Source organism: Hyaena hyaena, unplaced genomic scaffold, assembly GCF_003009895.1.
Source record: "Hyaena hyaena isolate Hyena2069 unplaced genomic scaffold, ASM300989v1 scaffold_86, whole genome shotgun sequence".
Lineage (NCBI taxonomy): Eukaryota > Metazoa > Chordata > Mammalia > Carnivora > Hyaenidae > Hyaena > Hyaena hyaena.
This window is the reverse complement of record NW_024080721.1, coordinates 2169571-2197023: the sequence shown is the minus strand read 5'-3', so window position 1 is coordinate 2197023 and position 27453 is coordinate 2169571. Positions and strand designations below refer to the sequence as shown.

Below are 27453 nucleotides of genomic sequence, written 5' to 3'. Positions count from 1 at the left end.
GAGGCGAGAGGGACCCCAGAGCGGGAGAGGACCTCCACTTTGGGGCACAGAAAATGGCTTCCAGAGCTATGGCCCCTGACACAGGCAGCCTAGCCTCCTCATCTTACAGATACTGCTCCCCGCAGCCCCTCTTCCCCGCAGACTAGCCCTGCGCCGCGGCCCTGGGGCCCCAACAGCGGGGTGCCGGGAGGCCTGCGTGGGAAGGGGGGAAGGGGAGAAGGCAAGTGGCGGGGGGGGGGGGGGGGGGGAAGGAAGCTTTGTCCTCCCCTGCCTCCCCTACCACGGAAAAAAATCCTAATGGGGCCAGAGAGAGACGGTGGGGACCGCGGGGCGCCAGGAAGGCTGGAGGTGGGTGGTGTCCTGGTTCACAGTCGTCCAGAAGGGCCGACGACCCCACAAAACTCCGCGAAGGAAACCGAGTACCCGGGGACAGGGGTGAGGGGAGTGGCCTCCGTGGGCTCCGAGGTCCCCCACTGGGCCACTCCCGGTCGGGCCTCGGGTTCCGCCTCTCGGAAATGGGCCACCGGCGCTCGCCGCAGTGCGGAGGGCTGGCCCGGCGGCCGAGGGGCTGGAGGGCCGGGGGCGCCGAAGGGGTTAACGCACCTGGGCCGCCGCCGCCCCTCCTGGTCCCTCCTCCGGCCTCGGGGAAGAGGAAAGTGGCGGCGGGGGCGCGGCCCGGCCTTTGCTCCCGCCCGCCCCGTCCTCGTCCCCGCCCGCCGTCCCCGAGCCGCGGCGTCCAGAGCTGCGACCCGCGCGCCCCGCTCCGCCGCCGCCGCCCCGGCCCGGGCCGCCATGTCTCCGTGGTGAGTGGGGGCCCCGCCGGGCCGTCGGGCGGGAGGCCGGGCCGGGGGCGCGGGGGGCCCCGGGCTCCATCCCCCGGGGCCGGGGATGCACGGGGGCGGGGGGAGCCGGGCGGCTCTCGGGGATGGGAAGATGCCGCGCCGGGCGCCCTGGGGCTGGCCTCAGTTTCCCGGGACGGACGGGCGCGGCGGCGGCGGCGGCGGCCGGGATGCCCGGGGGTGCGCGGCGCCGGCACCAGCCGGACGGGGCCGGGCCCCGCGGGGCCGGTGCGCGCTGCCCTCGCCGGCGGCCCCTCGGCTCTCCCCGGCCCGGGCCCCAAGGCACCCTGATCCCATCCGGGACCCCGGGCTTCGGGGACTCAAGGGCTCTCCGGCAGCCCGGTCGCGTCCCCCATTCTGAGGGCCTCCTGCGTCCTGGGCGATCGCCGTCATCTCCCTCCATCCTCCCCCCCAGGGGCTCTCCTTCCTCCCGGGGAGCTCGGGCCTCCTGCCCCCACCACTCCCCTCTCCCCTTCTCTTTACTCCGCTGCGGGACTTTTGTCCTACAAATGGAGTGGGGCAGTGCTGGTGGACGGCCCAGGCAGGGGGGCTCCATCCCCTTCTCCCGGGGTGACCCCCGCGGGACTTCCTCCAGTCCCCACCTCCCTGACTTAGGGGAGGGGTACTTCGTTGAAACGCCAGGGGCAGGAGACCCTGACTCAGAACATTCTGCCCTCCCCCTTGGGAGGGTCGCGTCTGGGGTCACATCCGCCGCTCCAGCACCTGGAATGACCCAGTCTTCCTCCTGCCGCCTACACGGACCCTTGGGACTCCATGGAAAACGTGGCGCCAGGGGGGCTCAGCATTCACTTGCCCTGCGCGCCTGGGTGGCTAGCCGGGCATGAGGGCCACCCCCAACTCCTCCAGAGTCCCTGTACGTAATGCCACATCGCAGGCTCTCTCTTCCATTTGCCCTGTGGCTCCCCACTGGAGGCTGGGGCTGTCTTCCTCTTGGCCTGGCCCTGCCCCTGCCGCAGAAGCCCCCAGCCCCTGTGACTCCACAAGGGAGACCGGGGCAAGGGGCCCGGCCCACCTTCCAGAGTGTGAGCTGAGGAGAGAGGGTCCCGGGGCCCCAGGCTCAGTCTCCCCGCCTGGGGCCTGGGGCCTGCCAGCGCCTCCTGCAAAAAGCTCTAATTTCTGCTTCTGAAATGGGTGTAGTAGGAGCTCTGTGGGCAAAGCGGGTCCCTGGAGAGCGGGGGTCCGAGTATGTTCCCTTCCCCGGGAAGCAGAGCCGGGAGAACTCCATCTCTCTTAATGGGATGTTAAGAGAGTGGGGCGCCGGCGAGCAGGGCCGGGAAGGGGGCCGGTGTCATGCCAGGAGACTCCTGTCCCATCCTCCGGCCTCGGTCACACATGAAGACAGCTCTTGTGCGCTGGGTCAGACGGATGGGGTGGAAGGGGAAGGGACAGACTTCTTCAGGTCCCAGGTTACATACTCTCCCCCGAGTCCCCCCCAGAGGGTACTGAGCTCCCAGGCTGTAGCGCGGGTGCTGTCTCTGCCCCCCAGGATGGTTCACCCCAATGGGTCACCAGCCTTGTACCGGGAAATGAAAGCAAACGGGGTGCCTTGGGGGGTTGGGGACTAGGCAGAAGTCTCCACCAGAGGTCGTCCTTGTAGACGCACAGCGTTCCCGGAGCGCATACCCACTGGGTGCCAGGCACGTTAGCTAGCACTGCAGTTCCTCGTTAGCCTCGCGCAGGGGAAGGAGAAATCACAGTTTGCGGAGGTTAAGGGGGACCCACTCAGAGTCACGTAGCCTGTAAGTGGCAGAGCCAAGACTTAAACCCCAACAGCCTGACTCCGCGGTGCTGGTGCTTAAACGCTGTGCGGCAAGGTTTCCCTGGTGCTGGAAGAGGGAGGGCAGGGTGGGAGAGAGCGCGCAGGACCCTCCTCTGACCACTCACCGGCTGCAGGAGCGGAGTCGGTGTCCGGGCTCTGCTTGTCCCTCTGGGACTGCAGCTCCAAACGAGGCTGCTGGGAGAGTCACAGGGCACTCACGCTTTCCTCTCTCCTCTGTCCCCCCCCCGCCCGGCCCCTCACCCCCAGGAAGAAGACTGTCTACAAGAGCGTGTGCCTGGCCCTGGCCCTGCTTGTGGCCGTAACGGTATTCCAGCGCAGCCTGACTCCCAACCAGTTCCTGCAGGCGCCCCCAGCCCCCTCTCTGGAGCCTCAAAAGGCTCAGAAACCAAGCGGACGCCTGGTGAACCCCAACAGTTTCTGGAAGAACCCCAAGGATGTGGTTGCCCCCACACCCGTGGCCTCACGGGGGCCCCAGACTTGGGACATCAACACCACTAACTGCTCGGCCAACGTCAACTTGACTCACCAGCCCTGGTTCCAGGGCCTGGAGCCACACTTCCGGCAGTTCCTGACCTACCGCCACTGCCGATACTTCCCCATGCTGCTGAACCACCCGGAGAAGTGCCACGGTGACGTCTACCTGCTGGTGGTGGTCAAGTCGGTCATCACGCAGCACGACCGCCGCGAAGCCATCCGCCAGACCTGGGGCCGGGAGCAGGAGGTGGCGGGCAGGGGCCGCGGCGCCGTGCGCACCCTCTTCCTGCTGGGAACGGCCTCCAAGCAAGAGGAGCAGACCCACTACCAGCAGCTGCTGGCCTACGAAGACCGCCTCTACGGCGACATCCTGCAGTGGGACTTCCTCGACAGCTTCTTCAACCTGACCCTCAAGGAGATCCACTTCCTCAAGTGGTTTGACATCTACTGCCCCCAAGTGCGCTTCATCTTCAAGGGCGACGACGACGTCTTCGTCAACCCCACCAACCTGCTCGAATTTCTGGCCGACCGGCAGCCCCGGGAGGACCTGCTCGTGGGCGACGTCCTGCAGCACGCCCGGCCGATCCGCAAGAAGGACAACAAGTACTACATCCCGGGCGCCCTGTACAGCAAGGCCAGCTACCCGCCGTACGCGGGCGGCGGGGGCTTCCTCATGGCCGGCCACCTGGCCCGGCGCCTGCATCACGCCTGCGACACCCTGGAGCTGTACCCCATCGACGACGTCTTCCTGGGCATGTGTCTGGAGGTGCTGGGCGTGCAGCCCATGGCCCACGAGGGCTTCAAGACGTTCGGCATCTCTCGGAACCGCAACAGCCGCATGAACAAGGAACCCTGTTTCTTCCGCTCCATGCTCGTGGTGCACAAGCTGCTGCCGGCCGAGCTGCTGGCCATGTGGGGGCTGGTGCACGGCAACCTCACCTGCGCCCGCAAGCTCCAGGTGCTCTGACCCTGGGCCCGGCGCCGCGCCGGCAGGAGCTCTTGAGCCCCGGGAGTCATGGGTCTGGAGCCCCAGAGCCAGGACCAGAGCCAGGACGTGGACCGTGGTCCCCCACAGGGAGCCGGAGGGCGGGGGCCGCATGTGCCCCTGGGCGTGATGGGGTGCAGGTAGCCGGAAGGGGGCCCCCCTGTGCAGACATCCCCTGGAAAGTGGAGCCGAGGCCCAGGACCGTCTGGAACCGCCCTGATGGCGGGAGGAGAGCCCTGGGAGCGAGGTCACTGGCCACTGGTCGGCCTCCTGACCTGGGTTCCCGGCTTGCTTCTCTGTGACCCGGTGGAGGCCCTGGTGGCCTCTGAAGGAACTCTGTGCTCAGGTGCCCGGGGGAGGCCCGGCCGCGCGTGGGCCTGTGCGGCCGTCTCATCTTCACAGAGAAGGTTCTCGTTCTCGCATGAAATGCCTCAGTCTCCCCTCCATGGGCCCAGGCTGCCCTTTCAGGAGAAGCTCAGCCCTGTGCAGGCTCACAGGCCCCCTGCCCCCATTCACAGTCCCTGCCCCTGGATCTCCAGGAGACGGAACCTCAGAGGCCCTCAGTGCTGCCTGGCATCTGCTCCCAGGTGGCCTCACTCCTGGCTGGGTCCTATGATGCTCCATCTGCCGCTGTCTAGACGCGCGGCTGGCCGCTCTGACTACCTCAGCAATCCTCAGAACCTCTGGACGGGCTGCAGCCCCCCTCACCCCAGGCACCGGGTCAAAGAGCAGTGCTCCAGCCCCCACCCCACCCCCACCCACGGTCACGGTGCTGCCCCACCGGTCGAGGGCCCCGTGCGGTCCCACCGAGGCCTGGCTCCCCGGCCAGAAACCAGCTGGTTTGGCCCTGGAGATGGACGTTCCTCTATTACTGTGAAGTTTTATTTATGAAGAATTTGGAGGGAGAGAGTGCCAGGCCTCAGGAGATGGTTGTATTCTTCCTTCCCCTTCCCGCAGTGCAGCAAGATTCCACCTCCCTCGGCCACTTGACCCCCCGCACCCCCCCCCACCCCATGCCTGTCACGGCGTCCCCTCCAGAACCCCGCGCTGCCTGCACGCCTACTTCTCCAGGGCCTGAGCAGACAGGCGTGTGCCCCTGTGAAAGGATGGAGTGACCCTGGTGTGCCACCTTGCCCGGGGCCACGGGTCCTCATCGAATGGGTGCAGAAGGATGCCCCTTCTCTGCATTTCTCAGGGTGGAGTCACCTCGGAAGAGATTGCGGGATTAACTCTTGTTTTCTCAATAAAAGGGGGCTGGTTTTTTTCTGGTGTGAAATTTCCTGTCACCGTTTCCTTCAGAGAGTGCCTGGGACCAAGGCTGCCAGAGATTTCTAAAGACACAGCTTGTTCCTTGCCCTTGGCTGGTGGGCACACAAGGACCCCTTGAAGGGCTTTAGAGGGATGTGGGTGCCAAGATTAAAGCAGAGACCACGGGGGCCGGATTCCAGAGAGAAGCCCCCTGGGCAAGGCGCTGGATGGGGAGAAACACACCAGCTAACGGTACGGCCCCACGGAACCTGCTTCCCCGTGAGTGGGGGTGGATGGGTGCATGACCAGCTGCTGGGGCCCCTGATGTCCCCTCAGTCAACCTGGAAGACTTGATAACGGTTGACAAGAAGCACGGGAACACTGGCTTTGGGGGGCCCAGGGGATCTCAGGGTAGGGGGAACCTTGACCTAAGCTGCTTACATCTAGGCTGCAGAGAGCAATTGTCCCCAGAAGAGTCACTGGGGCCGCAGTGAGCAGGCCAGCAGCCCCCTGCCTGCGCCCAGCTCCAGGCATCACGGAGGAGGGCAGAGACCCCGGATGCCTGCCCTGGGCCTCTCCTCCAGGCAGGTGTAAGGAATGGCGGGGTCCTAACATAACGCTACATCTAGGAGTGCGGAAGGGGACACGGGACTAAATGCGTGTCCCTCGTGGCCCCAGCTGCCTGAGTCCAAGTTGCCAGAAGAAGGAACCCTCCAGCTCTTCCTCCTCAGCCCAGACCCGCCCATGTCGCAGAGGACCCGCTACGTAATTTGAAGGGCCCAGTGCAAAACGAAAATGCAGGGCCCCTGGTTTTGAAAGGTAAGAATTTCAAGTTTGCCACAACAGAGTTAAACCAAGCACACAGCCCTCCGAGCCCAGGTCACACCCCCAGGGTGTCAGCCCCATGTACTCCTCATCCTCTGTGAAGCCAGGGGCCGTAGAAACCAGAGCTCAGTCTACAGAGGACAGGAGCATGGGGGGTTGGGGGCACCCGGGAGACTGGGAGCTGGAAGGATCACGGGACCAGCCCTGGGCGGGGCTCCAGGGGCAGCACTGGGTTCAGCTGGGGCCTGAATGAAGGGGCAAGAGAAGGAAGGAGGAGGCAGGTAAATCAGAAAAGAGCTCCTGTCCAGGGGGCTAGGGCTGGGGGGCTAGGGCTGGGCATGAGAAGGGAGGGGCGGGCGCCTGGATGGCTTCGTCAGTTAAGTGTACGGTTAGTTTGTGGGTTCGAGCCCCAAGTCAGGCTCTGCACTGACAGCGTAGAACCTGCCTGGGATTCTCTCTCTCCCTAGCTTTCTGCCCCTCCCCCCCACACACTTTCTCTCTTTCGAAATAAATAAACTTTTAAAAAAATAGGAGAGGTGCCTGGGTGGCTCAGTCAGTTGAGCACCAGGCCATGATCTCTCAGGGATCGAGCCCCGTGACGGGCTCTGTGACAACAGCTCAGCTCCGAGTCTTGAGCCTGCTTGGATTCTGGGTCTTCCTCTCTCTCTGCACCTCCCCTGCTCTCTCCTCCATTCTCTCTCTCTCTCTCTCTCTCTGCCCCTCCCCCACTTGTGCTGGGTCTCTGTCTCTCAAAAAAAAATAAACATTAAAAAAGAAAGAAAGAAAAGAAACCGGACAGGAACCTGTGAGGGACGAGGGACGTGGGGCGCAGGGCCTGTTTTCAGGCCTGCATTGTAGGAACGTGTTCAGACTCGATCCTGAGAGCAAAGGGGCAGGGTGCAGGGGCCCTGGGTGCGGGCCCCCTTCCCCTGGGCTCCTGGTGCCTCCCTCTGGGCCCCGTGGACCGGAGGCTGTAGGTGGAGACCCCACACGGGAACTTCCTCAGCCATGAGCCCCAGGGACAGCCTTGCTGCTGACCCCATTTTAGACCTCAGGTGCCCAGGCCTGGGCTGGCAGAGCGGGCAGTGGAGCGGGGCACCCGGTTAGCATGGCCGGAGGAAGGGAGGAAGGTCAGGGAGTCTACCTAAGGCGGCCGTGTATCAGGACGCCGCTGAACACAGGGTGGGGAGCCTGTGACAGCCCCTGGCGGTGACGGTGCCTCTTGTCCTGAAGGAGGGGTGGCGTTCCTGTGGCAGAAGGGCAAGGAGGTCAGTCCAGGCTGGGGCGGGGGTGGGGGGCAGCAGGGAGAGCAAAGCGGCCTGGCAGGCAGAGTTGGGGGAGAGACCGGGGTGGGGGTGACCCGGTGAGAGAGGCGCCTCTGCTGAGGGTGAAGGTGTCTTCCATGCGGTGGAGGGGTCTCACACCCTCCAGAGCCGGGAACAAAGAAGACCAGACTGGAACCCTCGACACATGTCCTTGACCCCAGTCCCGTTTGGGGAATGGGGAGGCAGCCAGTCCCCGATCCCAGGAACATGAGGCTGCGAACATGGAACATGACCCCGAGGCCTCCCCTCTGCTGTCCCTGGCTCCTCTGTCCCCTCAGCAGGAACAGGGCTCCACAAAAGAAGGAGCTGGTTACCAGAAGCATTGCTGAGACCGTGCCCCCCAAGCCAGCTGTCCAGAAGAATGGCCCCAGCCTGGAGGGCACCCCCGCCCTCAGCCAGCTCCCGAGCCTGGCTGTGGCCCTTCCACTCATCTGACCGTGGTTTCCTCAGTCGGCCTGGGGGTGTGACCTGGCTGCCTCCAAGGACGTGACCGGTTGCTAATCATTTGGGGAAACAGGGACAAAGGCCAATCCGGGAGGCCTTCCAGGTAACAGTGATGACAGCTGCCATTTTATGGGGCTGAGTCAATATGCCTGGCACCTCACATGTATAATGGGGATGACCATCCCTCAGGGTACGAATTCAGATACATTTCATTGTTTCTCAGCGAGTGATGGAGTGCCAGCTTCTGTCCCCTCATGGGCAGAAAATTGAAGCAGAGTATATGACATTCCAAAGTGTGCCCCTTTGGCATAAGAATTATCTGGAGCTGGTTATTTTGCAGAAACAGCTGACACAGGAGAAGCTCTGGAGAATGAGTGGATGTTCCTCTTCTGTAAGGGGACATTTAAACTTGTAAAAGAGATCTGCACTTGGGTCTGCCTCTCTGTACCAGAAAGAGAAAGATGGCTGGAAATCGCAAGTAGTACCGATGCAGAGGGCAGGGGCTTAAATCTGCCTAACGACCTGACCCTGACCTGACCCTGACCGTGTTGGCTGTGCTTTTCGGGTATCTTCTCACAACTCACCACCCCCTCCCTGCCCCTGCACGCCCCCCCACTCCACCTCCAACGATGCACAATCTGTCCTAACTTCTTTCTCTTATCTTTGGCTGAAGATGGTATTTAGGGTGGTGGCTTTGACCGATTTCGTGGAGCTTTACTCAGTTTTCCTAGGTTATCTCCTGTGCACACACGAAGCGCCCGTGTTGCTCAACTTCTGTTTATCTTTTATTACAGGGGAAGTCTAAGAAAAATTATTTTTCCTCCCTCTTGGAGCCCACTTACTCCCAAATTGTACAGAACTTCTTCAGAACTTCTAAGGCCTCCTCAGTGAGAACTCCAAAAGTCCAAAGGCTTTGGAAAATCTGTGCTGCCCTCCTCAGCTGTCGCCTGCCCCTCCACACGGTGGCGCTGTGGGGCACGGCCGGCGCAGGGCACAAGCTGTAGCAAGGCCCACACTTCACACAAAGTGATCCTTCTCTCTCTTTTTAAAAAAAATTTCTTTAACGTTTATTTACTTTTGAGAGAGAGACAGATAAAGTGTGAGCCAGCGGCAGGGGAGGGTGGGTAGGGAGGGGGGAGGGACAGGGAGAGAAGGGAACACAGAATCTGAGGCAGGCTCCAGGCTCTTGAGCTGTCAGCACCGAGCCCGACTGAGCCACCCAGGCTCCCTGAAGTGATCCTTCTCTTAACCACCCCCAGTAGCGCAGCCATCCTTCTGCAAAGAGCAGTCGCAAGTTAGGGGTACTGAGTCCTGTGGCTCTCGGTCACTTACACAGCCCGCTCTCAGGCCTCTGTCCCTGGGGTGCAAATTTCCAGGCCTCCCCTGACAATAGATTTTAGTCAGTCCTCAACTTGATCCTGGGGAGCCCGCTGCTGACGGGGGAGGGGGGGTCTCAAACTCCCCCCTGCCCAAAGGGCTTTGAATACAACCTGCTTTCCTCCATCCCCTGCGGTGAGCTCTGCATTTCAAAGGCCCCCCACCACCACTCAGCCATGTTTACATAACTATAGGAGACCGCTCAGAGAACACTAGCCTTAACAAAGAAAGCTTGTTCCCAGGCGACTTACACTGTACTTAGGCTGAGAAGTGGTGAGAGAAGCTTCTGGAACCCCATTATACACCACAGTCAAGTGAAGAAACTGCTCCCAGGAGAAGGGCCCCCAGCTACTGTGTGACAGAGCACGGCTTGAATTTAGGTCTGTGCTCCTTAAGCCCTCAACCTGCTCTCTCCTCAGAGCTTCAGCCCTTCCTTCTTTCCCTTAGTGGTAACTTCCAGGTGTGTTTGTTAATTTTTGCTCCAAAGCCCAGAGAGTGGAAAAATGTAATATCCAATGAGTGATTTGAAATCTGATATTTTGATGCTTGGAGGAGCCCAGCAGTATTAGCCCTACAAGAGGAAAAAGAAAAAAATCCAGACAGTTACTTAAAATACTGTGAAGAAAAACTTGTTCCAAAAATACATTATGCTTGGGACACCTGGGTGGTTCAGTCAGGTAAAGGCTTCAACTCTTTTTTTTTTTTTTTTTAATATTTGAGTTATTTTTGAGAGAGAGAGATAGAGACAGCATGAGCAGGGGAGGGTCAGAGAGGCAGACACAGAATCTGAAGACAGGGTCCAGGCTCTGAGCCAGCTGTCAGCACAGAGCCCGACGTGGGGCTCGAACCCATGAACCGTGAGGTCATGACCTGAGCTGAAGTCGGACTACGGAGCCACCCAGGCGCCCCAAGGCTTCAACTCTTGATTTTTGCCTCAGGTCATGATCTCACGGATCATGGGTTCGAGCCCTGAGTCAGTACACTGTCAGTGCGGAGCCTGCTGGCAATTCTCTCTCCCTCCCTCTCTCTCTGGCCTTCCCCTGCCCTCACGCGCGTGCGCTCTCTCTCTCTCTCTCAAAATAAATAAATGAATGAATAAACTTTAAAAAAAATACATTATGCTTTAAAGCACAACCCCCAAGCTGTCTGCTTCTAGCCAAGTTCATTGTCCTTGAACCATTTTGCACTTTTCTGAAACATGGCAGGTACTGACGGCTTGTCCAGAAGAGCTTCCTTTGACTTCTCTCCCCCCTGTGGAAAAACCAGTTTCGCCTCCGTTTGCAATTCAATTCTGTCACTCCATATATATTTGTGCTTCTCTACATCTGTGAACCGGCTGTATCATCTGCTTGCTCTCATGTGAATAAAATAAATCTTTACCTCGGGGCTCATTTTTATATCTATATGAATTACAAATATTCTCTTTTTAGGAAAATTCTTTTAACGATTTTTTTTTATATTAAAACGAACGCAAACTGGGGGCGCCTGGGTGGCTCAGGTCATGATCTCTCCGGCTGTGGGTTTGAGCTGTCAGCACAGAGCCTGGAGCCTGCTTCAGATCCTGTGCCTCCCTCTCTCTGCGCCTCTCCCGCTCGCTCACTGTCTCTCAAAAAATAAACAAACATTGAAAAGCAATTTTTTAAATAAACAAAATTAAATGGCACAAACATATTATGGAGCAAAATGCCATTTTTGCGTGCATTTCTAGTACAAAATTGGCATCTTGGAACAAACTTGACACCTTCCAGGTGAGCCCAGGCACAGAGTCCAATCCTTTCCGACCGGACTCAAGCCCCAAGGCTTGTCCGAAAGGCTCCCCGGGGAGCTTTGAAAAATGCTCGCGTCCAGGCCCCGACCCAGGCGGGAACTTGCGAACCTCGGGAGTAGACGAGAGAGTCTGGGTGTTTTAAACAGCTGCCCGGGTCGCTTGGACAAGCACCCCGGGGGGGGAACTAGTGGCTCGGACGGGCATTAACTGACACTGCACGGCAGTAGGTGACCTATTAGGAATTTATTTTAATCCGGTGCAGCCCAATCTTCCAGGAATGCCCGGAATTCTCGCCCCCGCCCCTAGGCTGGGCAGCCGTTCCCCCAGGGGCTCGTAATCGCGGTGCAGAAAAGAGGTGCCGGAGGGCGCGGGCGTCCGAGGGCGCTGAGGCCAGCCGGCGACCCCGAGGCCGTCCCAGAACCTTCTCGGGCTTTAGTGGGGACAGTCGCGCTTTGCCGTCGGGAGGGACGGCGGGGAGGGGGCGCGGAGAAGAGGGCGGTGAACGGGGGTGGCCGCCGCAGAACCGCAGGGGTCTGGGCTGAGGACGCGGGGCGCGGCGCTCCGCTCCCCGAGTAGGGGCGCCTCCGGGAGGGACGCACCTGCCGGCCCGCGGCTCCGCGGTGGGGGCGGCGCGCTTACCCCGGGGGCCTGCTCGGCGGCGGCGGCCGCGGCGGGGCCCCGCGAGGGCCAAGGGCGCGGTGCCGGGGGGGGGGGGGGGGGGGGGGGGGGGGGGGGGGGGGGGGGGGGGGCGGGGGAGAGGGCGGAGGAGGCCTCGGCCCCCGGGCAACCCCAGCAAAGGGCGGGGAGCGCCCCCAACTGACCGCGGAGGATATCGTGACGACAGGCGGCGAGGGTTTTGTGAAATCTGCATTACCTGTACCCCAAATCCCCGGCGTTACCTGAGGGCACGTGTGTCCCACAAACGCTGGAAAGCTCCCCACCAAACCGTGTCACAGGAATTGTCTCCTGGGAGTGGAATTCCCGAGGTTTTATCCTTTTCCTTGGGCTTATCTGTGAGCAGGTATCACTGAGCTGATGAAGTTTAGGAGGCAGAAATGTGCCAACATCCTGACAGACACGGTGGCTTTGGAGGGAGGGAGACGGCTGTGAGGTCTCCTGGGCCACCTTAGGGCGGCTATTTCAGGGGAAGGAGGGCTTATTCTTGTTTCACCCACCAAGGAGATGAGTTGCAGCCCCTTACCGTCGACAGAAATCAGAGGCCAGGGCGCCTGGCTGGCTCGATCTGACTGTAGAGCAGGCGACTCTTGATCTCTGGGTTGTGAGTTTCAGTCCCACATATGGCTGGAGCCTACTTTGAAAAATAAAATGGAGGCACGTAGGTGGCTCGGTGGGTTAAGAGTTAGACTTCAGCTCAGGTCATGATCTCTCAGTTCATGAGTTCGAGCCCCACCTCGAGTTCTGTGCTGACAGCTCAGAGCCTGGAGCCTGCTTCGGATTCTCTGTCTCCCTCTCTCTGTTCCTCCCCTGCTTGCTCTCTCTCTCTTTCTGTCTCTCTCTCAAAAATAAATGAACATTAAAAACAATTTTAATAAAAAGGTAGCCTGGGTGGTTCAGTCGGCTGAGCATCTATCTGGCTCCAGTCAAGATCGCAGGTTTGTGGGATGGAGACCTAGTGGAACTCCGCATTGAGCATGGAGCTTGCTTAAGATCTCTCTCTCTCTCTCTCTCTCTCTCTCTCTTCCTCTCTTCCCATCTGCCCACCCTCCCAGACCTTCTGAGGTCAGAATGAAGGCCTTAGATATCAGGGAATAGTTTGCGATCACTGAGATTATTTAGTGTCTGAGCTCTCAGACACATGATGTAATTAATACTCTAATTTTTATGTAAAGTTAACATTCGATGTAGTCAACATTGGTTAGGATATGCTTGGTTGCAAGTGACATGACTTGGTTGCAGCTCAAGTAAAAGACCAGGCACAGGGGCGTCTGGGTGGCTCAGTTGGTTAAGCGTCTGACTTCAGCTCAGGTCATGATCTCACGGTTCATGGGTTCAAGCCCCATGTTGGGCTCTGTGCTGACAGCCAGCTCAGAGCCTAGAGCCTGTTTTGGATTCTGTGTCTCCTTCTCTCTCTGACCCTCCCCTGTTCACACTGTCCCTTTCTCTCTCGGAAATAAATAAAACATTAAAAAAAAAAAAAAAAAAAGAACAGGAACGATTGGTCTGATTCCGCTAATCATCCGGGAGAAAGACATAGGTCATTGGCCCCACCTGCTGAAGCCGACTGCCCTAAGTGATGGAGGGAGAGCTGTGCTCAGGCAGCTGGGGCGGACGCTGAACATCACCCGCCACAAGGAAGCCATGCCCATGGTCTCGAAGACTTTGAGACAGGTCCAGAAGGAGTGGACCATCCACCAGAAATACCTGCAGTTAGCTAAACCCAGCTGCCAGTGGAAAGGCAGGACTCAAATCAGCCCAGCTCATCCAGACCCCATCAGACATCTCTTGCTAGATTTGTTTTATGCCATTTAAAGCTGTGCTATTTGGTACTTTAAAAAATAGAAAGCTCCTGGGGTGCCTGGGTAGCTTAGTCAGTTAAACGTCCAACTTCAGCTCGGGTCATGATCTCATGAGTTCGTGGGTTGGAGCCCCGCGTCAGGCTCTGTGCTGACAGTGCAGAGCCAGGAGCCTGCTTCAGATTCTGTATCTCCCTCTCTCTCTACCCCTCCCCTGCTCACTCTCTGTCTCTGCTCCCCTGCTCACTCTCTGTCTCTGTCCCTCAAAAATGAATAAATGTTAAAAATGTTTTTTTAATAAATATTTAAAAAAATTTTTTAATAGAAAGTTCCTTGAAGCACCTGGGTGGCTCAGTCGGTTAAGCATCTGATTCTTGCCTTCGGCTCAGGTCATGATCCCACAGTTGGTGAGTTTGAGCCCTACATTAGGTGGCTCAATTGGTTAAGTGTCCACTTCAGCTCAGGTTATGATCTCGTGGTTCATGAGTTCAAGCCCAACATCAGGCTCTGTGCTGACAGCTCAGAGCCTGGAGCCTGCTTTGGATTCTGTGTCTCCCCCTCTCTCTCTCTCTGCCCCTCCCCTGCTCATGCTGTCTCTCTCAAAAATAAATTTTAAAAATATTTAAAATTTAAAAAAGAGACCCATGTCAAACTCTGTACCACATACAGCTTGTACTTCCATTTACACATGAAACTTTTACCACATGTGTGTATTAAGAAGAAAGAAAACATCAAGTATCCTCCAAAGCAGAAATTCAACAGACCAAACACTATGTCCATGAAATTAGCCACAAAAGTAAAGCAAGCAACAAGAACAATGACAAAAATCCTGCCTCCTTCTTAAGTAACTGTTGAGTACAAAGACAAAATAGAAACAATAATAGCTGGTTGTTTTGAACTAGGAATACCACATAATTATGAGATAATGCCAATTTACGTCATTATGACTTCAAAGGTGTTATATGTCAGGCGTTGGCCCTAAAGTCGTGACTGAACATTGTAAAATTTACCAACCTTAAAGGCATTCGTTTTTGTAAGAAAAAATAAGAATATAAATAACAGACCTAATATTTCAACTCAAAATTTCAGGGAAAGAACTTTAAAACAGACTAAAATGACGCCAGAAAAAGGAAATAATAAAAGCATAATAAAGAGGAAAGTTAAATTTAACAAGTATGAAAGCAGTAGAATTGATAAATTCAAAAGTTGATTCTTTTTTTAAGATTTTATTTTTGTAATATCTTCAAAAAAAAATTTTATGTTTATTTAGATTTGAGAGAGAGAGAGAGAAACAGTGCACGAGCAGGGGAGGGGCAGAGAGAGAGGGAGACACAGAATCCGAAGCAGGATCCAGGCTCTGAGCTGTCAGCACAGAGCCCGACGTGGGGCTCGAACCCACGAACCGCGAGATCACGACCTAAGCAAAAGTTGGACGCTTAACCGACTAAGCCGCCCAGGCGCCCCAAAAGTCGATTCTTAAACAAAAAAAGAAAGCACTTCAATAGCTACAGTTTCTGCCAAATTTCATAAAAGGAGAGGAAAGACAAATGTAATTAGCAAGTTAATGCAGTTAGTGCAGATTATAATGTAAATTACATTTCCCATATGAAAATTTTAAATTTTATAACGTAAATTACAATTCCCATATGAACATGTGAATAGATTTTTAAATCTTATTGGAAAGTATGGTTCAAATTAATAAAAGAAACAGACTCACAAAGAAAAGAAAATCCGTATGTTCCCCTACGTGAGGAAGAACTTGAAAGCATTATCCAAAAATCATCTTCCCAAGGGGCACCTGGGTGGCTCAGTTGATTGGCCAACTCTTGATTTTGGCTCAGGTCATCATCTCATGGTTTGTGGGATCAAACCGTGTTGGGCACTCCCTCTCTCTCTCCCTCCTCCCCCCCTCAAAATAAATAAAGAAACTTTAAAATAAAATCATCTTCCCAGAGGGGCGCCTGGGTGGCTTAGTTGGTTGAGCGTCCGACTTTCGCTTAGGTCATGATCTCACGGTTCGTGGGTTTGAGCCCCGCGTCGGGCTCTGTGCTGACAGCTCAGAGCCTGGAGCCTGTTTCAGAGTCTGTCACTCCCTTTCTCTCTGGCCCTCCCCTGCTTGCGCTGTCTCTCTCTCCTAGAAATAAATAAAATTAAAAAAAAGAAAAAAGTCTTGCTTTAAAAAAAAAAAACCATCTTCCCAGAGTCTCTGTAGATCATTTGGTCCGTAGTTCTTTCAGATTCCGAAGGAACAACTCACTCCAGCCTATGTCAGCCACAGCTGATGTGGAAAGGGCAAGTTCTCCAACCCCTTGTAGGGGGTCAGTACAACCCAGATGCCAAACGCAGGATAGCACAGGAGAGCAAGCAGAGCTGCACGATGCCAGACCCCCTTCCTGGTCTTAAGCTCCCAGGTACTTGCTGTCTCATTTGTCCCTAAATCCTATTGATCAATAGTTCCCTTGGTCCAGGGCAGACCCAGCCTTCACTTTGTCATTGGGACCCCTCCCCCCACCCCACCACCACCAAGGGACTTGCGTGCTGGATAATTCTCACCAGCGCTGGGTTTTGCTCACTGTCTTCCTCTTCACTCTTACTGACTTAGACACGGTTAATCGACTCATCCAACACCCTGTGGCCACACTGCTAGCAGCCCATGGCCATTGCTGACCAGCTGTGGACCAGAAGGCCCCCTTGGGGGCCTTTCGCATGCCAGGGCTGCCTCTGCTATGTCCTTGCTGGAGACGGCAGGCTAGACAGTGTCCATCCTCCCCTTCTGGACATTGTTGCTGCCCTCCCCCACCTCTCTGTCCACCCCACAGCTGTCTCACCAGCACCTCTGCACCTGCACCTCGCTGAGACACATCTCCCCTTCTCATACCTTGTTCTGTTACTAGGGATGGGGGTCCCCCAGTAAAGTTGCTCAAGACCCTGGGGGGATATGTTTCTTTCAGTTATGCCACAAACTTTCCTCTGTTCTGGTTGCAGTCGCTGGTAACTGACAGAAAGCCAACTCCAAACTTGGTCAAGAAAAAAAGAACTTTTAAGTGGAGGGAACAAATCTCTAGGGCTTCAGGCACGGCTGGATCCAGGTGCTTAAATGATTGCTTTTCATCTGTTAGCTCTTCTTTTCTCTGAGTTGACTTGATTCTCTAGCAGGCAGCTTCAGACGTAGGTGGTCTTTACAGATCACACTCCCAAAAGAAAACAACAAAAAGTAAGCCGAGTTAGAGGTCTCTAGAAAAAGAAAGAGATACAGCTTTTGTGACACCAGAGAAGTCATTTAGACCCCCCAGCTATTTCCTGTGATTTTGCCCTACTTGCTCAGGCATACTTCTTGCAAAGCTTCCTAGGAAGTATCAGAATTGGGGGTGGGGAGTGCAAAACTTAAATAGTTAAGTATTTAAAGGGAATGAAAAAATGAATAGTCTCTACCAGGCCAGGAAATAGTCTAACCATAACAGAGACAATAAATCAGTGGTAAACTCTCAGTGCTCTTTCAAAGGGAAGCAAGGCTCTGCATTCCTTACCCAAGATAAGGATCCCCAGACCCCATCCGGTTTATGCCAGCTCTAGGCTCTCGGAGCATCCCCGGAACCCCTTCTCCTGGTCTGCCGCATTGTAGTTTAAAACCTCTACCCAAGAAGGGACACAGACCTCATTAACATAACATACAATGTGTGGGCATGTTTCTTCATTTTATTTTTTTTTTATTTTTTTAACTTTTTTTACAAATAGTTTATTGTCAAATTCGTTTCCACATAACACCCAGTGCTCATCCCCAAAGTGCCCTCCTCCATGCCCATCCCCCCCTCCCCCCCACACCCATCAGTCCTCAGTTTGTTTCTCAGCATTCAAGAGTCTCTCATGGTTTGCCTCCCTTTCCCCCACCATTTCCCCCCTTCTTCTCCCCCTTGTTCCTCAGTTAAGTTCCTCCTAATCCTCCTATACGCGCAAACATGTGATATTTGTCCTTCTCTGCCTGACTTATTTCGCTCAGCACAACACCCTCAAGGTCCATCCATGTTGCTACACGTGGCCAGATTTCATTCTTTCTCATTGCCATGTAGTATTCCATGGTGTAGATAAACCACATCTTCTTGATCCATTCGTCCGTTGATGGACACTTAGGCTCTTTCCATGTTTTAGCTATTGTGGAGAGTGCTGCTATGAACATTGGGGTACATGTGCTCCTGTGCCTCAGCATTTCTATATCCCTTGGGTAAATTCCTAGCAGTGCTATTGCTGGGTCATAGGGGAGTTCTATTGTTAGTTTCCTGAGGAACCTCCACACTGTTTTCCAGAAGGGCTGCACCAGTTTACATTCTGTGTGGGCATGTTTCTTTAAGACGCAGGTATGACCTATCCCCATCTCTACAACCAATGACAAAGCTCACCTTTCTGAATGTTCATCCTAAGCCTAAAGGAAAGAAACCCACTCACCCCTGCTCAGGGAGTCACATGGCTCTGGAATTTATTCCCGCTCCTCTCCTTATTCGCTGCAAATAAATTTTCCCTTCTGTGCGGTGGCTCCTCCTGGTGTAATCTCTATCTGTACCTCACCAAGGAACGAACTCTCATTAGTTCAGATCCAAAATGAGGATCTTTCAGAGATTTCTGGCAAACACTTGAGGAGGGATTCTACTTAGGCTGGCGTGTACCATATGTCCGAGCAGGACTCAGTGTTTGTGGCAAGGAGAATGGGGTCCACTAACCAGGACATCCTGAGGCTCCAGGCAGGGTTAGTCCCGCCTGATCCACATGGCCGAAGCAGGATTACGGTGAAAGGGGCTGTCAAGGAAGGATGGATTCTCCAAGGAAGGGGTTAGGAGGAGATGAAAATTACAAACTCAGCCTGCAGCGTCCCAGGCTGGGACAGATTCAAGTTGACCCTCACACTCTGCTCAGGATCTGAGGTTTCCCACCTTGGTCCCCAGATGAGCCTGAGCCCTCCACCAAACCCCTTCCTCACCACTTTGTTTTTCTCTTGGGCATTTTTTTTTTTTTAATGTGACCTCTGGGGGCGCCTGGGTGGCTCAGTCAGTTGAGCGTCCGGCTTTGGCTCAGGTCATGATCTCACGGTTCGTGGGTTCGAGCCCCGTGTCGGGCTCTGTGCTGACAGCTAGCTCAGAGCCTGGAGCCTGCTTCTGATTCTGTATCTTCCTCTTTCTCTCTGACCCTCCCCTGCTCACGCTGTCTTTCTCTCTCAGAAATAAATTAAAAAAAAAAAAAAATCACCTCTTTTTGTACCCAAGGTAGGACTTGAACTCACGACCCTGAGATCGAGTCACGTGCTTCACAGACTGAGCCAGCCAGGCATCCTCTCTTGGGCACCACTGATCCTTCTCCCAATCCATCTTCCATTCTCTGCCCACCAGTGTCCATCAGGATTGTTGATTTGTGACTGTCTCCCAATTTAAATAGGGGTCACAGAACTTCCCATGGGGCTTTCAGGTCTATGCAATTCTGGAATTGCAGCTTGGACCCCAGATTCAGAGTGAAGGAAAGAGGAACCCAGGGCAGAAAGAGCAGGAATGTCCATTCTCTTTCCACAAGAAGGGGGCCTTCTTTCCAGAACTGAACGTGGGCAGCAACCTAACAAACTATACCAGACCTTAACAATCCAAAACAACAAAAAATACCCCTGGAACTTGGGAGCGGGTTAGGTGGATTCACCAAACACAAATGTTCTAAATGAAAGATTATATAATACAGTTTAGTGGGCAAAGGATTTGAATAGATATTTCTCCAAAGAAGATAAACAAATAGCCAATAGGCCCATGAAAAGATAGTTAACATCACTAGTCTTTAGGGAAGCAAAGGAAAACCACAGTGAGAGATCACTTAGGATGGTGGTTATCCATTAGCATGGCTGTTAAAAAAAAAAAAAAGAAACCAGGTGGGCCTGGCTGGCTCAGTTGGTAGACCACGTGTGACTCTTGAGCTCAGGGTCATGAGTTCAACCCTCACACTGGGCAAAGGGCCTAGTTTTGAAAAAAAAAAAAAAAAAAAAAAAGGAGGAAAATAAGAAGTGTTGGCAAGGATATGCAGCGATTGGAACCCTCGTGCATTGGTGGGAAGGTAAAATGATATAGCCACTATGGAAAACAGTTTCGTGGTTCCCCAGAAACCACTTGATCCAACAATTTTAATTTTAGGTATGCACCCAAAAGAACTGAAAGCAGGGACTCAAAAAGGTATTTGCACATCAGTGCTCTTGCAGTATCATTTACAATAAGCAAAAGGTGGAAACAGACCGAAAGTCCATCAGTAGAGGAATCGATAAAGAAAACGTGGTCTATCCATACAATGGAATAACTGAACGACATTGCTCCAACACAGGACACGCTGCAACATGGACGAACCTCAAAAACATCTGCTAAAGTGAAATAAAACAGACACAAAGGACAAATAGTGTAGGATTCCACTTACAGGAGGTACCTTGAGTAGCAGGATTCATAGAGACAGAGAGTGGAGTCGAGGTTACCGAGGGGAGTGAGTGTCTAATGGGCACAGAATTTATGTTGGGGACGATGAAACAGTTCCAAAGATGGATGGTGGTGACAGTTGGACAGCATCATGAAAGCATTTCATGCCACCGAACTGTACACTTTAAAAAAGTTAAGAAGACAGGGGCACCTGGGTGGCTCAGTCATGAATCGTGTGCTCCAGGATGGAAAACTGAATGTTGTAAGAATATCGGTCTGTCCAAGTTAACGTTCAGGCTTTAATACAATTCTAGCCAAAAGATGGGGAGTCTTTTACATTGTTATTGAAATATATGGACCTACAATAATTTCACATATTGAAAGTGGAGAATGTGATAAGTCTGACATGCATACTCATGTCAAACCGTGACCACAGGCGAGAGAGCGGACTAGCCGACACTTGTGCCCCTGGTCACTCTCTCCCTTCTTTCCTTCTTTGCCTCCCCCTCTCCCTTCCCTGGTCTTCAGGCAACTGCTGATCGGCTTCCTATCATCATGGACCAGTTTGCATTTTCTGGAATTTAATAGAAGTGCCATCATCTACACAGCATATGCGTTTTTTCATCTAATTGCTTTTACTTAGCACAATTACTTAGAAATCCACCGTGTGGATTCCGTCGTGTATATCAATAGCTCCTTTTCAATCTTTTTTTTTTTTTTCCCTAAGTAAGCTCTACATTGAACGTGGGGCTTGAACTCACAACTCAAGAGTCATATGTTCGGGGCACCTGGGTGGCTCAGTCAGTTGAGCATCTGACTTTGGCTCAGGTCATGGTCTCATGGTTCATGGGTTCGAGCCCCATGTCGGGCTCTGTGCTGACAGCTAGCTCACGGCCTGGAGCCTGTTTTGGACTCTGTGTCTCCCTCTCTCTCTGACCCTCCCCTGCTCATGCTGTCTCTCTCAGAAATAAATAAAATATTAAAAAAAAAAAGAGTCATATGTTCTAGTGACTGAGCTAGCCAAGCACCCCTCAGTAGCTCCTCTTCATTGCTGAGTGGTATTTCATTTCATGGATATACTAAATTTTAATCAGTAGTTGAATTTGCAAATATGAACTCTTAAGAATCATGAGGGTCAGCCGTATATTCTGAAATGTATTGCAAGGAGCGGCCTTTCACAAAGATCGTGGGCTCTGGCAAGCCCAGGATCCACTAAGGGCAAACCGTCAGGAAGGGCGGGCTGCCACTCTATGCCAAAAAGAGCTGAAGTACACAGGCAGAATTTCTTCTTTCGGGAATCTTCCACTCTGCCCTTTACAGCCTGTCAACTGTTTGAATTATGCTCCCTTAGATTATCTAGGATAATCTCTCTTACATAACATCAATTGCCTATAAACTTTTATCACCTCATGACAAAACACCTTCCCAGCAACACTGAGCTCAGTGTCTGACTACAGAACCGGGCCGTAGCCTGGGAAGGCTGACACATCAAAAGGCTATCACAGTCACTGGACGAAATCACACTACAGTTGGAATATTGAAGACAAGACAGAGGAGTGCGATAAAAACAATGTATTATCCAGTTTCACTTTTAATAATGAGCATGACAGAACACAAGAGCCAGTGTTTTTGTGCTGGAAAATTCTTTTTTTTTTTAATTTTTTTACATTTTTTTAAATTTATTTCTAGGAGAGAGAGAGAGAGAGCGTGAGCAGGGGAGGTTCAGAGAGAGAGGGAGTCACAGACTCTGAAACAGGCTCCAGGCTCTGAGCTGGCAGTCAGCACAGAGCCCGACGCGGGGCTCGAACCCACGAACCGCGAGATCATGATCTAAGCGAAAGTCGGACACTTAACCGACTAAGCCACCCAGGCGCCCCTGTGCTGGAAAATTCTTGCGAATGAATGGGGAGAATAAAACCAGCAACATTGAAAGAGCATGGCCCGCTGGCCCTCCTAAAAATGCATTTAAAGATGCCGGGGGTTTTGTTTAAGGAAAGCGCAATTCAAAGAAGTTGGAACATTCTCAACGCTTGGGTTGGCTATTCCACAATAAGCTTTTATTGAAGCGTGCTCTGAAACTGCTCAGCCAAAGACAAATCTCCCACGCTGTCCGAGAGACATTTAGAAGGCAAGGGCATGCGCACAGAAATTATTGGGCTGCTTTTTGGATTGGCTCAGAGGACAACAGTGGAAGCAAGTCCCTTGTCAAATGGTGTGGTATGTTCTAGAATAGATGACATTTCTTTTACCAGTTGAAGCAGGTCGTTGTGGAAACAGCAGCCTTGTTTTCCCCTTGAGCAGGCGACTAGATGAAAGCACAGACCCTCTCAACGGGGACACCTCCTTGCTTTTGGTCACTAGGGACGTGCCGACACTCTCCTACTTTGTGAGTCGCCGTGCAAACTACAAAGGCTGTCGACATTTTGGAAGCGCTAAAAAAGGCTTTTTGCCAAATCAACAGTGCCTGGAAAGAAACGCTTCATTCTCTGCCCAGATGGACCTCCTGCAAAACTGACTTTGCAAACTCAAGTGATAAAGAGAGCTCTCCACGGCATCATCACTCAGTGCTTTTTACACAGACGGGCCCAGGCAGTAAAGACTTTCCCAATACTCTGCGAGAGATTTTGTCAACGTTCGTCAAAGTCATCAACTCCATCAGAAGCAGGTCCCTCAATCGCTACATTTCAAAAAGTTTACGAGGAAATGGGAAGACAGTTTATCAAGTGCTTCTTTCGGGGCACCTGGGTGTCTCAGTCAGTTGAGCATCAGGCTTCAGCTCAGATCATGGTCTCACAGTTCGTGGGTTCAAGCCCCACATCAGGCTCTGACAGCCTGGAGCCTGCTTCGGATTCCGTGTCTCCCTCTCTCTCTGCTCCTCTCCTCCTCATGCTCTGTCTCTCTGTCTCTCTCTCAAAAATAAATAAACATTTAAACAATTTTAAAAAAAGAATAAAATGCTTCTCACTGCCTTTCAAAGGACAAGTTTTAAGCATTTGTTCAAACTAACTGCAGAAGTCTTACTATTTCTGAATGAGAAAGCAACCCCACTTCCGGAAACCTTTTGAAGGAAAAGATTTTATCCTCGGGCTGGCTTACCTGGCAGCTATTAACTGTATGAAGGAGATGTCTTCCTACCCAAGGTCCTGAAAAGACCATTTGTGATGTTCCTAGAAAATTTACAAGCTTCTTTGGTTGAACTGCCAATATGGAAGAAGAAAACAGCCAAGGACATCCTTACAAATGATCAAGTGTCGGGGAAGCGTTTTACCAGGACAGAGTGCAGACGCAAGAGGCTCTAGCAATTTCTTTGCAGAGAGGCATTTGCTAACACCTGGAAATAGTTCATAACTCTTTCAAAAGTTATTTCCATCTTTAGGGCATCAAAACTGAACCATAAATCCACAATTCTTTTCTCTCTGAGATAATATGCTTCTGAGTTGGGACCCAGCTAAAGATGAACTTATCGTTCTTAGGACAAAAATACTTATTACAAGTAGAATTTAACGAAGGGAGCCTTGAAGAATTTTAGTATTTTTATTCACTTATTTCTTTTATTTTAGGGGGAGGGAGAAGGGCGGGGGGGGGGAGAGGGAGAGACCCTGACAAGGGGCTGAATCCCACGACCCTGGGATCATGACCTGAGCCAAAATCAAGAGTCAAAAAGTTCAACTGAGTGAGCCACCCAGGAGCCCCAAAATTTTACTATTCTTTGAGAAAACCCTATCTTCACCCAGTAAAGCAAGCCCTGGACGCTTAGATATATATCTATGCAAACCAAGATTTTCAGGACTTATACTGGAAAGAAGAAAGCTGCTACAAACATTTTCATACAATTTTGTGTGTGTGGACCGTGTTTTCATTTCTCCTGAGTAAATACTTAGGAAAGGAACTGGAGTCACGGGGTAGGTATATGTTTAACTTTACAGTATTATAAACTGTCGATGTAGCTATATGTTGAATTTTATAATAAACGGTCAGTTTCCAAAACGGCTGTACCATTTTACATTCTATCGGCATCGAGTGAAAGATCGGGCTCTATAGCCCTGACATTTGCACTGTCAGTTGTTTTAACTGTAGCCATGCTGGTGGGTGGACAGTGGTATTTCTCTGACGCTTAATGATGTTGAACACTTTTTCATGTGCTTTTTCTTCTGAACCCAGATGTCTTCTTTTATAAAGTGTCTGTTGAAGACTAGTCTTTTTATTGGGTTATCTTTTTCTCGTGGACTCGTAATCCTTTATATTTTATGGGTACAAATCCTTTACTGGGAATTCATTTGTGAATATTTTCTCCCAACTTACGGCTCGTCTTTTCATTTTCTTAACAGTGTCTCCTGATGAGGGACACCCGGCTGGCTCAGTCGGTTGAGTGTCCGACTTTGGCTCAGGTCATGATCCTGTGGTCTGTGAGTTCGAGCCCTGCATCGGGTTCTGTGCTGACAGCTCAGAGCCTGGAGCCTGCTTCAGATTCTGGGTCTCCCCCTCTCTCTTCCCCTCGCTTGCTCTCTCTCTCTCTGTCTTGCAAAAATAAATGAACATAGAAAGATAAAATTATTAAAAATAAAATCTTAAAAAAAATAATCACACACACACACACACACACACACACACACACAGTGTCTTCTGATGAGCAGACATTTTAATTTTGATGAAGTCCCATTTAACATTTCCCTCCATTTATAGTTAATATCTTTTGTGTCCTAAGAAATCTTTCCCTACTCTTAAGTCATAAAGTTATTCTCCTTTGTTTTCTTCTCTAGTTTTATGCTTTGTATTTAGATCTGTGATCTACCTTGCATTAATTTTTGTATATAGTGTGAAATAAAAGTTGAGGTTCATTTTTTAAAATATGAATACCTAGTTTCTTAAACACTATTTGTTGAGAAGCTTGTCTTTTATGCTATTGAATGCCTTAGTACCATTATTAAAAAAATCAATTAACTGTGTATATGAGGAATTACTTCCAGAATGCCTTCACTGTTTCAATGATATATGTATTTATCCTCATAACAATAAGGTACTGCCTTGGTTTCTTCAGCTTTATGATAAATCTTGGAATCATTTAATGTGGGTCCTCCAGCTTTGTTTCTTTTATTTTTCAAGATTGTTTTAACTATTCTAGTCCTTTGCATTTCTTTCTAAGCTTTTGAGTCATCTTGTCAATTTCCACTTAAAAGATTGCTGAGATATGATTGGGTTGAATATATAAATAAATTCGGAGAGGATGACCTCTTAACAATAGTGTGTCTTCTCATCCACAAACATAGTATATCTCTCCGGCTATCCGTTTATTTCATTTCTTCTCACAATGTCTTCCTCATCTTGTGCTGCATTTATTTTGGCGGTGAGGAAGGTGCATGGGAGGAATCTCCCACAGGGAGAGTGGTGCGAGCGCGCAGTGAGGGAGGGAGCGGCGAGTAGCGGCCGCCAGGGCGGCGCCCGAGAGCGGGGTGGTGTGGGGGATTGGAGACCCGAGTTCGCACCCTTCGGCCTGCCCTTCTCTTCTGGAGTCAGACGCGCCACCATTGAGCCACGAGGTCCCACTGGGCTCGCCTGCCTTTCTCTTCTGGTCCGAACGCCCAGACCCAGAGCCGCATCTTGGGCCGAAATCAATGAAAGGGCGCCCAACACCAACCACAAGGGGGCGCACGAGCCCTCAGAAAAAGAACAGGAAGAAGCAATTGCACATATCGATAAAGTACAAAATGCAATAGACAGACTTTAAAAATGTTTACCTTTGAGAGAGATGGACAGACAAAGCATCAGCAGGGGAGGGGCAGAGAGAGAGGGAGACACAGAATCGGAAGCAGGCTCCAGGCTCTGAGCTGTCAGCACAGAGACCAATGAGGGGCTCAAACTCATGAACCATGAGATCCTGAGCTGAAGCCAGATGCTTAATCGACTGAGCCACCCAGGTGCCCCTGTAATAGACAGACTCAATGGACAAGCCGGTGAGGAGACTTTGAAAAGACAAGAGAAATATATAACAAACCCCGCCAACCATTTTTTCAGAAGAGGTTGGGGCTGATGACCCAAATTCCACATTTGGGGGTAACGACATCTGTCAGCCATCCTCACGTATCTGCACTGCTTGGGGAAGAGGGTGAAGATGTGCGCACTGTTTGCCAAGAGTTGAAGCGACAGAATTTGAAGGCATTAAATCAGATTACAGAATAGATTTTTATTTTGGTGAAAACCCTCACTTCGAAATAAAGTGCTTTCCAAAGAATTCCATCGGAGTGTTGCCCCACCCCCAGAGCTCACTGAAGTCAAGTGGAAATCTGGAAAGGATTTGACAAAACGTTCAAGTCAGATGCAGAATCAAGCCAGCAGGAGGAGACAGCGTGGGAGCCAGAGAGCTTCCTCCTCTGGTTTACTGACCAGTCTGTGCGGGTGCGCGAGTGGGGAGAGGTCATCAGAGACGATATGTGGCAAACCCCTGACAGCACTCCTTGGCTCCCGACATAGATGATGAAGAGGAAGGAGAAGGTGATGCTGATGAAGGAGGAGGAATGGAAGATATTGACGAAGAAGGGGATGCGGATGAAGGTGAAGAAGATGAAGATGATGTTGAGTGGGAGAAAGGAGCGAGGAGGGAGAAGCTGACTAACGGAACACGGATGGATGCCAGCCTTCCTTCTTAAATTGCCTCCAGTTCCTGGGAGCAAGTTGCAGACCAACCCCGCTTTCTGTTTCCTCCTCTTGTGCTCTGTCGCCCTGTTCTTTGAGGTCTCTTTTCTCTCTTTGACACCAGTAAAGGCTCTCAACTATTTGGGGAGGAAAAAACCTTGAGCAGAATACATTGGGGGAAAAATATCTACTCCTTTCTGTTCCAAATTCATTTTCATCCCTTCCTGTCTCAACAAAAATTTTATGGAATCAACACCACCATCGGTGGGGGGAGAGGGGTCAAAACCAAGCCACCTTCTGCTCCCTTAGCAGGCTGGAAGCTGGAGAGTCCTAGGCCCATGTGTAGCAGTGCATAGGAGTCTAGCTTCCTATCTCTGTCTATGGGCTGAGATTACACTGTGTCTCCATGTGCATGTGGACAGTTGGCATTTTCCAACATATATCTGTCCACTTTCTTTTGTTTGAAAACAAAATTTTTTACGAGCACCTTGGTGGCTCAGTTGGTTAAGCATCTGACTCGATTTCAGCTCAGGTCGTGATCTCACAGTTGGTGAGATTAAGTATTGGGCCCTACACCCACAGCCTTTTCTCTGTCCCTGCCCCCCTCCTCTCAAAATAAATAAAATACTGAAGTTTTTTAAACTTTAAAAATTGGGGGGGGGGTGCCTGGGTGGCTTAGTCGGTTAAGCGTCCGACTTTCGCTTAGGTCATGATCTCGCGGTTCGTGGGTTCAAGCCCCGCGTCGGGCTCTGTGCTGACTGCCAGCTCAGAGCCTGGAGCCTATTTCAGAGTCTGTATCTCCCTCTCTCTCTGACCCTCCCCTGCTCACGCTGTCTCT

The 27453-nt window shown here is 52.2% G+C and overlaps 1 protein-coding gene and 1 pseudogene across 1 annotated transcript; both read left to right on the top strand.

Annotated features, from left to right (window-relative positions):
• The first annotated feature begins 666 nt into the window (after positions 1 to 666).
• B3GNT7 (UDP-GlcNAc:betaGal beta-1,3-N-acetylglucosaminyltransferase 7) lies at positions 667 to 5364 on the top strand. Its single transcript, XM_039234472.1, has 2 exons — positions 667 to 803; positions 2887 to 5364. The coding sequence occupies exons 1-2, from the start codon at positions 793 to 795 to the stop codon at positions 4079 to 4081; spliced, it is 1206 nt and encodes a 401-aa protein (XP_039090403.1). The 5' UTR covers positions 667 to 792; the 3' UTR covers positions 4082 to 5364.
• On the top strand, positions 4130 to 26629 carry LOC120233333 (annotated as a pseudogene).
• Positions 26630 to 27453: the final 824 nt, after the last annotated feature.